This window comes from Argentina silus (assembly GCF_951799395.1).
Source record: "Argentina silus genome assembly, chromosome: 17".
In the NCBI taxonomy this organism is placed as follows: domain Eukaryota; kingdom Metazoa; phylum Chordata; class Actinopteri; order Argentiniformes; family Argentinidae; genus Argentina; species Argentina silus.
In genome coordinates, this window is record NC_139671.1 from 17,218,821 (window position 1) to 17,230,238 (window position 11,418).

At 43.9% G+C, this 11,418-nt stretch overlaps 1 protein-coding gene across 1 annotated transcript in view; it reads left to right on the forward strand.

Annotated features, from left to right (window-relative positions):
• The window catches only part of LOC310818434 (angiopoietin-related protein 7-like), a gene marked incomplete at both ends in the record, with an annotated part of 4,006 nt that extends 2,944 nt beyond the window's left edge, over positions 1 to 1,062 (forward strand). Inside the window, 2 exons of the mRNA XM_083689379.1 lie at positions 505 to 700; positions 916 to 1,062. Coding sequence (XP_083545505.1) covers positions 505 to 700; positions 916 to 1,062 — 343 coding nt within the window. The remainder of the gene's footprint in view (positions 1 to 504; positions 701 to 915) is intronic.
• Between the last annotated feature and the right edge of the window lie 10,356 nt (positions 1,063 to 11,418).

An 11,418-nucleotide genomic window follows, 5' to 3' on the forward strand; every position in this document is an offset into this window, starting at 1 on the left:
CACACACACACACACACACACACACAGATTCAGATATATTTATATATATCTGGTTATAGATTATATCATAGCATTGCATACTCATCCATCTGATCCTTAACCATCATTTCCTACTTCTCTGTATGTTTGTGTGTGTGTGTGTATGTATGTTTGTGCGTATGTATGTCTGTGTGTTTGTGTGTGTATGTATGTTTGTGTGTATGTATGTGTGTGTGTGTGTGTGTGTGTGTGTGTGTGTGTGTGTGTGTGTGTGTATGTATGTATGTATGTTTGTGTGTGTGTGTGTGTGTATGTATGTTTGTATGTCTGTGTGTGTATGTATGTGTGTGTGTATGTGTCTGTGTGTATGTATGTATGTATGTGTGTGTGTGTGTGTGTGTGTGTATGTGTCTGTGTGTATGTTTGTATGTGTGTGTGTGTGTGTGTGTGTGTGTGTGTGTGTGTGTGTGTGTGTGTGTGTGTGTGTGTGTGTGTGTATGTATGTGTGTGTGTGTGTGTGTGCAGTGTGGGCGGGGAAGACAGTCAGTACCGTCTCCATGTGTCTGGGTACAGTGGCACGGTCGAGGACTCCTTCAGCTGGTACCATGACAAGCAGGGCTTCAGTACCCCAGACACGGGCAACATCTGTGCCGAGATCTCCCATGGAGGCTGGTGGTACAACCAGTGTTTTTACGCCAACCTCAATGGAGTCTACTACAGGGTAGGAGCATCAATACACGCACGCACGCACGCACGCACGCACACACACGCATGCAAGCAGACTGTACACACACACACACACACACACACACACACACACACACACACACACAACCGAAGATTGTCCTGGATGGACAATAAAGTTGTATCTAATCTAATCTCAAAAGTGTCCACAATGGCTTGTACCACAACTGATGTGCGATTCTGATCTTCCAGGGTGGGCGGTATTCCCCGAAAGGCAAGAACCCCCTGGGTCCGGACGGGATGGTGTGGTACTCCTGGAAAGACTCTGACTACTACTCCCTCAGGAAAGCCAGCATGATGATCCGGCCTCACACTTTCCGACCTCGCATGTCGCCCTGAGCAACGTCACGACCTCGTCATGACGACGACGACGACGACCCACCCTCAACAATCGCCGATGTCTCTGCGAATGTGGTGACATCACTGTGGAAATATGTGGTGTCAATGAGTAGAATGGGCTGTAATCTTCGATGAGTTGAAACCTACTTCCTGGTCGGGATAAGAGGAGAGAGATTGACTATAGTCACCCCTGGTAAGGATAGGAACGGTCTAGGTTGGACGAGAGAAGCTACTTGGCAGCCAGTTGTGTGACTTGTGTCTCCAAGTGCGGTGCTACAAACTCTCTCATACTGTAGACATTGGATATCCATAAGACTGTGGCCACCATGGAATATGTGGATTTTTTTATTTTTTTTTATGGATGATACATTTCTGGATAGGCGTGGATATATTTTGATTATGTGGATTTATTTACGATAGTGTATAAATGAGATTTTTTTTTTTTTGTATATGTGTGGATATATTTTTGAGTGTGTGTGTGTGTGTGTGGTCATATCGCCATTAGGGTTGAAGAAACAGGAAAGTGAGTGAAGAGGAATTGCTGGACACCACAATGGATGCTGCTGATCCAGTGAACTCCAAGCACGGTCTCACAACAGATGGCAACAGCTCTACTATTGAGGGGTACTTAGTTGTCTGAAAACGTTCCTGGTCGCCCAGACTGTTTGTGCCATTAGCCAAGTCCTGTTGCTGTCATGCCAAACACACGCACAAACACATCGGGCGTGTTGATCTTTAGGACTGTGGTCACGTCAAATCTATGGCATGATCTGAGGTGATTCCATGCAGTTGACAACATCAGTCAGTGTTAGAACTGCCCGTACATTACCGTTACAATCATCATCATCATCATCATCAATATTATCATAATCATCATCATGTCTGTTATATAAAAGTCAAAAAGCAACTTTGAAATATTTGTATTGATTGTTATGATGCTTGTTTATTCATTGATCAAACGATTTATGGCTGATGAAAACCACTGGGGTTGATCTGACCACAGAGATGAATTAGAGGAATAAAACGTTATTCTAATTCTGTGGATCCGACCTCTGTCCCTGTTTGACCTTCTTGCAGCACCCACAGCAGAAAACCTTGGACAGGAAAGCACGGAAGGAGCTCTTCTTTGGCTTCACCGTGACTTTAACTTCAGCTGAAAACGACACATTGACAAGAGGTTGCAACAGCCATCGTACAGTATGCAACAGAGCCAGATGCCCATCCACTTTCTCTCACTAGTTAACCAAAGACTTGATTACATCAACATGGCTGATTTGTGGTAATATTTAAGAGGCACACTTGTTTTGTGAAGATCTGAAGAAGTATTACCACATGTTTCTCTGAGTGTGAACAACTCCTTTGCCTCCAACTCCTTTGTCTCAGACTCCTTTGCCTCTGACTCCTTTGCCTCCGACTCCTTGACATTATCATGCAGAGTCTCAGATGCGCTTTTCTGCAGAGATCCATCCTCCTGCAGAGTCTGAGCTGCCTCTGGCTGAGTCTAGCATCACAGAGGGACAACAACATTAAGGCAAACCATCACAATCACCTGGAATGGTACTTTTAATGAAATGTCTATGCTTTCTTATTTTTTTATGTCTGTAATTGAAACATATCAATGTTTTTTTCAGTTATAATTTCTCGGATTATGGCACTACCTCTCCTGCAGCTGATGATGTTGCCAGGGCAGAGATGCCCTTAGCCAGAGACAAAGTCAATGTGGTGGAAGCCTGCTGGTCTTCAGCCAAAACTGCCTGCACTTCTTGCAGGTCCACACCTAGCTGGGCTGACAGGTCCGTGTGGACAGCCAACACTAAACTGTCCAGAGCACCTTTCACATGGAGCACTTGGCTCACGGTGCAAAAACTACTGACAGTGACGTCAGGGTATTTCCCAAGTTCCCTCAGAATGTGGTCAAAGACCGTCACGACCAAGTTGCGCGGGAACCTGGGGCCGTAGATGTTCAGCAACAGCTTGCTGATGATCTCTAGCAGTATGTCCTGACTGATGACAACTGCTGATCCCAGTGAAGGCTCTGATGGCTCTGGGGGTGATGGAGGTGATGCCACTGGTGGCAGTGATGGTGGTGACAGCAGTGATGGTGATGACAATCCGTCATCAATGGGGTCCAAACACGTGTCCTCCTCCTCCTCTTCTACAGCAGATTCGCCCAAAGCCAAGAGGACATTCGTCAGGGACCCTACCAAAGCCCTGAGAGCATCAGGGGACCGCTCGGTGTCGTCCAACACAGCATGAAGTTCAAGCAGGCCCACAACTAACACGGCCGACACGTCGATGTGGGCATTCAACACGATGCTGTCCAGGGCTACCTCTTTGCTGAACACCTTGCTCTCTGTTATGAAGTTACTCACAGTAATTTGTGAATACCTCCCCAGTTCCCTGAGCGTCTGGTCAAAGATGGATACCGACAATGCCATGTGGCCTGGGAACTTTGCGCCATAAATTGCAACCAGCATCTTTTTGACAATTGTCCTCAGGGTGTCCTGGCTGAGGACAACTGAGGCCTGTTTGCTGGCTGGTTGGTGGGCAGTCAGAGAGGCGTTTAAGGCAATTTCCTCTGGTGGTGCTGACGCCAGTGGGAGCTCTGATCCCATTAGCAGCTCCGACTCCATTAGTGGCTCGTACGCCAGTGCTGGCTCTGACCCCTTAGACGTTGGGGTCACAACTTTCAGTTCATTTGCCAGATTCACTGCATCCTGACATTCGCTTGACTGGAGCAAGGCCTTTGTGGTCTCTCCGTCCACCTCAGTGGTCGAGGAGGATGACGCAGAACTGGAGAGAAGGCTTGAAGCCGTGAAGGCTTTTAAAGCAGCCTGAGCTGGGAGAAGGTGCTTGGTGATGCCCTTCAGCCATTCAATCATTTCGTCTGAGGAATCCTTTAGCTCCTCCAAAGAAATCTGATTTGTTATTAAAAGGGGAAGACAGACATATTATTTTGTAAATATGCCTGTTTAGAATGTATTTTTCCATTAATAAATGATTCATTAATAAGGTTAAAGTGGTACCATCTTATTTTTACAATAAACAAAATCATTTGATTTATTTTCTTCTTGACCTTATGCCCTAAATGTTGGTTTTAGATGTCACTTACCAAACCTTGATAACACTCTTCAAAGGCCTTTCTTTCTCTGTAAAATATTTGTAACATGTTGAGTCTTATTTCTACCTAACAGATCATTCACTATTAGTTAAATTAATTGTTTGTTCTCAGGTTGTTCAACAATCAAATTTCATTGTATAAAAAAATAAGTCTAGACTCACTCAGCAGACATTTGCTGCAGGACACAGGAGCGGGCCTGTGTGGGTCGTGGCTGGACAAACATTCACAGGCATGAATAGTACTCAGGTAAGCACAGAATAATGCATCAAAGCACATCACTACAGGCACATACTCTAGCACATAGACAACGTCAGTACTCTACTTACATTTCCACTGTTGTCCCCAGTCTCTAAAGGTGTGGATTCGGTATCCATCACTTACTTCTGAAAAACAAAATAATAGATTAATGAGAAAACATGGCAATTGCCTGCTATTGAATACAGCATGAAGTAAACTACCTTGACCAGAATTCTTACATGATTGCGATTCAGAATACGCTGAGTCATCAAATAAATCTCCAGAAGAAAGGTAATGAGATTCTGCAAATGTGGAAATAAATTAGTACAGTGGCCTACTTATTTGGCACATGAGAAGCCCACACGCATTTTTCGTCACAATGCCCAATATCGACGTCATCTGCGATGTCAAGTGCGCGCAACAGCGGTCGAGGATTTTGCCCCTGAATCCATTTGCAGTATTTCAGTATTTATCTCCCTAGATACGGTTAGAATTGGGAGACGGACAATCTGTTCCAATATCTGTGGTTTGATGGAAATGTTACCTCATACGTAGCCTACAATAAAGGTGTTCCTGAAAAGATTCGCAATTACTTCAATGCTGGTAGTCTATAGCTCATGTGTTATCGCTAAGCTACCCATGGTTTGTCGCCTACCTGTAGACTAACACGTAGGCCTGGTAGCCTAGCAGTCAGATTACAACCTTATTATCAACTTGTCCATGGAACCAAAGTAGTCAGATATTTAATTTTGCCACAAGATTAATCAATATAAATGCGCGACAGCGCCATCTGCTGGTGGGGCCGGCCAACCAGCCCTGAATGACGAAACGCCACTGACAGGAAGATGAACAAGCAAGAGTGACAGGAGGAAACAACACCAAAGACAGATGGTGGTAGGCTACAGGCAGGACTGAGGAGGAGGACGGTCATGATGATGTGCAGCAAAAAGTTATAAAAGAGGAAGCTAGTCTAGGCCCACTAGGCTATGCAAGTCATAACTAATTTGCATTGCCTCAATTGTGATTGTGTCTGCAACACATTTCTATAGCCTAATTGTTATTTATATTGGCCTATATTGACTATTTGTAGATAGAAAAATAATTATCGAACGGTCCCCTTATGATAGATTTGATTGTACAATTTCCACATACCTGATAAATTATTAGGTCTCGTCTATTGCTAACATAAGATAACTAATTAGAGTTATTGGGGGCACTTACAGTTTCAAGGTCGTCGTCGTCGTCTACCTGAAGATGAAACTGCACTGGTCTGCACGAGGCTTATATTGAGGTGGCCCAAGATTACGTCATAATGGCACACTGGCACATGCAATTTATTTGCCGTCAGTGGAGATTTTCCGTGTTAACTTTATTTTATTTGGACATTACGCCTGTTTATTTGGACATTACGCCCCACCACCACCACCACCACCACCACCACCACCAAATTACCATATATGGTGTGTGGGGGGGGGGGCAGAACAGGACTGGCCCCTCTCTGTCAATGAAACGCTACGAGAGGGGAACATGGTTTGCCAAGTATGCCTCTCCGTTGAGTTAACGGCAAGCTCAAGGGGCCGAGCTCCACCAGAGCTTCCATACTCAAGGAAAATGAACTAAAGCACAGCCGTGAATGTTTCATTAACCAAAGATGAAAAAAATATTCGATTTGCTAACAGTAGAATATTGTAGCGAACGGCGGGGTAGAGCAACTTGCTCTCAGCGGTTATCGAACTCACAATCTTCCGCTACCAAAACGGCCGGGCAAGCTACAGCACCAATAAGCTAACTCCAATGGCGGAGCTGCTAACGGGCCTTACACAGGGTCGTTACAATATGAAGACACAATTCCATTGCTGACATAAGTTAACTAATTAGAGTTATTGGGGGCACTTACAGTTTCAAGGTCGTCGTCTGTATTCTACCTGAAGATGAACCTGCACTGGTCTGCACAAGGCCTTTTTTGAGGTGGCCCAAGATTACGTCATAATGCCACTCTGGTACATGCAATTTCTTAGTGTCAGTGGAAATTTTCCGTGTTAACTTTATTTCATTTGCACATTTTCATTTGTCAAATAAGTATTTGTATTCTTTCAAATAGCCTACCATATCACTCCATCAACACTCAGACACGCGCACACTCGCTGACATGCGCACGTTCTCAATAACCCCGATTTTAAGATTCTCGGGTGGTTCATTTCGGTCTCTGGCAATAAGTGATGAAAAACCAATGCAACAAAATATTTGTTGCAGCTGTGTAGGAGTTGGTTAACAGCACAAACAGTCTGGGGCAATCGAAAAACTGTCAATGGGGTATTACTGAACATGATATTTCTTTCTCTATACCATAAAATACTACTTCAAATAATGCTATTACATCTTGTTGCTGTGGATGTGGATGCATTCAGAAGTTTCTGAAGTGCCTTCAAAACAAAGCACACAATGATAAATGTAGGTAGGGGGTGGCACACTTCCAATTGCAAAGCCTATGGTGTACTGTATGGTTCATGAGTAGGACTACATGTGTGTTGAATATGCTGCAGATTCCACAGTCCGATACCATAATTACATGACTGTGCCAAAGTAGCAGCTTAGTGCTGGAGAGAGGAGAACCCTCCTGTAGGTCTACAGACAGGCCAGAGACTATACTGTGCCTAACAGGAGCCTGTGGGTCAGATGGAGGCAAATAGAATCATAATAAACCAGTGGAGGCTGGTGGAGGTAGGAATCGGAGGACAGGCTCATTGTAATGCATGGAATAATGTAATGCATCCGATTTCTACCTCCACCAGCCTCCACTGTAATAAACACACACATATTACATATATACAGTGCATTCGGAAAGTATTCAGACCCCTTAACGTTTTCCACATTTTGTTTTGTTACAGCCTTATACTAAAATGGATTCAATTCATTTTTTTCTTCATCAACCTACACACAATACCCCATAATGACAAAACTAAAACAGGTTTTTAGAAATATTTGCTAATTTATTACAAATACATAACTGAAATATCACATTTACATAAGTATTCAGACCCTTTGCTCTGACTCTCGAAATTGAGCTCAGGTGCATCCTGTTTCCATTGATCATCCTTGAGATGTTTCTACGACTTGATTGGAGTCCATCTGTGGTAAATTCAATTGATTGGACATGATTTGGAACGGCACACACCTGTCTATATAAGGTCCCACAGTTGACAGTGCATGTCACAGCAAAAACCAGGCCATGAGGTAGAAGGAATTGTCCGTAAACCTCCAAGACAGGATTGTGTCGAGGCACAGATCTGGGGAAGGATACAAAAACATTTCTGCAGTATTGAAGGTCCCCAAGAACACAGTAGCCACCATCATTCTTAAATGTAAGAAGTTTGGAACCACCAAGACTCTTCCTAGAGCTGGCCGCCAAACTGAGCAATAGGAGAAGGGCCATCGTTAGGAAGGTGAACAAGAACCTAATAATCACTCTGACAGCCATCTCTGCAGCACTCTACCAATAAGGCCTTTATGGTGGAGTTGCCAGACGGAAGCCACTCCTCAGTAAAAAAGCACATGACAGCCGCTTGGAATTTGCCAAAAGGCACCTAAAGGACTCTCAGACCATGAGAAACAAGATTCTCTGGTCTGATGAAACCAAGATTGAACTCTGGCCTGAATGCCAAGCGTCACGTCTGGCGGAAACCAGGCACCACTCATCACCTGGCCAATACCATCCCTACAGTGAAGCATGGTGGTGGCAGCATCATGCTGTGGGGATGTTTTTCAGCGGCAGGGACTGAGAGACTAGTCAGGATCGAGGGAAAAGTGAACGGAGCAAAGTACAGAGAGATCCTTGATGAAAACCTGCTCCGGAGCGCTCAGGACCTCAGACTGGGGCGAATGTTCACCTTCTAATAGGACAACGACCCGAAGCACACAGCCAAGACAAAATAGGAGTGGCTACGGGACAAGTCTCTGAATGTCCTAGAGTGGCCCAGCCAGAGCCCGGACCCGATCAAACATCTCTGGAGAGACCTGAAAATAGCGGATCTGCAGAGAAGAATGGGAGAAACTCCCCGAGTACAGGTGTGCCAAGTTTGTAGCATCATACCCAAGAAGAGGCTGTTATCGCTGCCAAAGGTGCTTCAACAAAGTACTGTGTAAAGGGTCTGAATACTTATGTAAAGGTGATATTTCAGTTGTTTTGTTTTTTTAACACATTTGCAAACATTTCAAAAACCAGTTTTGGCTTCGTCATTATGGGGTATTGTGTGTCGATTGATGACAACTTTAATTTATTCCATTTTAGAATAAAGATGTAACATAAGAAAATGTGGAAAAAGTGAAGGGGTCTGAATACTTTCCGAATGCACTATATATTAGTGCTGTCAAAATTAACGCGTTAATTCGAAATATTTAATGCGTTAAAAAACATTAACGCAGCTGCGTTTTGTTTGCTTCCTGTGGCGGCTGACCTATGTGACGACGTGTGCCGCCAAACCGTTAGCCATTAGCCATCCTGGTTGAAGATGGATAGGGATAAGTTTTAGGCGTAAAATTTCACTTTAAAAAGATGCCCGACGAATCTTTGGAGAAAACAAAAGTAATCTTCACAGTTTGCAAAGCCGAATTGAATTATCACAGAAGTAATTCGTCTTTGAAATATCACCTCAAAGCAAAACACCCTACCCAAATTATCTCTACAGGGCTTCGCCAATCTACATTACAGGAGTGTGGTACTGGTGGGCGAATAACGAAACCTGTCAGTGAGAGGTAACTAATGCGAAAAACTGCCGCCTAATTAGCATAGTAGCATAAAGACCCCAGGGAACAGTTTTAAATAGGCAAAAAAAGAGTAAATATGTCCAATTTAACATATAGGCCTGAGTTTTGTTATTATTTGTGTTAGTGCATATAAGAAATATGCCTTTCAAACTAACAGTCAATTTTGATGGCCTTGATGGTTTTATTGGAAATCTGTAGTTCACAGGAGATAATCTGTTTTCAAAGTTAAAAAGATGCTGTTAAACAATAGTATTTGAATTTAAATATACTTCCTTTGTGTTGATTCTCCGTAATTTTACATTTAAATGTCCATTATTACAAGCTTCAGTCTTAAGAAGAAAAAAAAAGATTGTTCACAGCAAATTGTGTGATTAAATAGTTAATTCTTTTTAATCAATCGACAGCCCCCCACACAATCACTCACTGAACACTTTATTAAGAACACCTGTACACCATTAATACCAATCAATCATCACTTGAATGCCACAGCCTATTTTGAGTATTGTTGCTGGCCATGTGCATCCCTTCATGGCCACAATTTACCCACCTTCTAATGGCTACTTCCAGCATGATAATGCTCCATGTCACATAGCAAAAGTCGTCTCAAACTGGTTTCATGAACATGACAGTGAGTTCAGTGTTCTTCAATGGCCTTCCCAGTCACTGGAAATGAATCCAATAGAACACCTTTGGGATGTGGTAGAACAGGAGATTCACAGCTTGAAAGTGCACCTGAAAAATCTGAAGGAATTGTGTGATGCAATCATGTCATCATGGACCAGAATCTCAAAGGAATGTTTCCAACATCTTGTGGAATCAATGGCACAAAGAATTGAGGCTGTTTTGAATATTTGTATTGATTGTTATGATGCTTGTTTATTCATTGATCAAAGATTTATGGCTGATGAAAACCACTGGGGTTGATCTGACCACAGAGATGAATTAGAGGAATAAAACGTTATTCTAATTCTGTGGATCCGACCTCTGTCCCTGTTTGACCTTCTTGCAGCACCCACAGCAGAAAACCTTGGACAGGAAAGCACGGAAGGAGCTCTTCTTTGGCTTCACCGTGACTTTAACTTCAGCTGAAAACGACACATTGACAAGAGGTTGCAACAGCCATCGTACAGTATGCAACAGAGCCAGATGCCCATCCACTTTCTCTCACTAGTTAACCAAAGATTTGATTAGATCAACAAGGCTGATTTGTGGCAATATTGAAGAGGCACACTTGTTTTGTGAAGATCTGAAGAAGTATTACCACATGTTTCTCTGAGTATGAACAACTCCTTTGCCTCCAACTCCTTTGTCTCCGACTCCTTTGCCTCTGACTCCTTTGCCTCCGACTCCTTGGCATTATCATGCAGAGTCTCAGATACATCTTTCTGCAGAGATCCCTCCTCCTGCAGAGTCTCAGCTGCCTGTGGCTGAGTCTGGCATCACAGAGGGACAACAACATTAAGGCAAACCATCACAATCACCTGGAATGGTACTTTTAATTAAATGTCTATGCTTTTTTTTTTTTTTTTTTAAATCAGTCTGTAATTGAAACATATCAATGTTTTTTTCAGTTATAATTTCTCGGATTATGGCACTACCTCTCCTGCAGCTGATGATGTTGTCAGGGCAGAGATGCCCTTAGCCAGAGACAAAGTCAATGTGGTGGAAGCCTGCTGGTCTTCAGCCAAAACTGCCTGCACTTCTTGCAGGTCCACACCTAGCTGGGCTGACAGGTCCGTGTGGACAGCCAACACTAAACTGTCCAGAGCACCTTTCACATGGAGCACTTGGCTCACGGTGCAAAAACTACTGACAGTGACGTCAGGGTATTTCCCAAGTTCCCTCAGAATGTGGTCAAAGACCGTCACGACCAAGTTGCGCGGGAACCTGGGGCCGTAGATGTTCAGCAACAGCTTGCTGATGATCTCTAGCAGTATGTCCTGACTGATGACAACTGCTGATCCCAGTGAAGGCTCTGATGGCTCTGGGGGTGATGGAGGTGATGCCACTGGTGGCGGTGATGGTGGTGACAGCAGTGATGGTGATGACAATCCGTCATCAATGGGGTCCAAACACGTGTCCTCCTCCTCCTCTTCTACAGCAGATTCGCCCAGAGCCAAGAGGACATTCGTCAGGGACCCCACCAAAGCCCGGAGAGCATCAGGGGACCGCTCGGTGTCGTCCAACACAGCATGAAGTTCAAGCAGGCCCACAACTAACACGGCCGACACGTC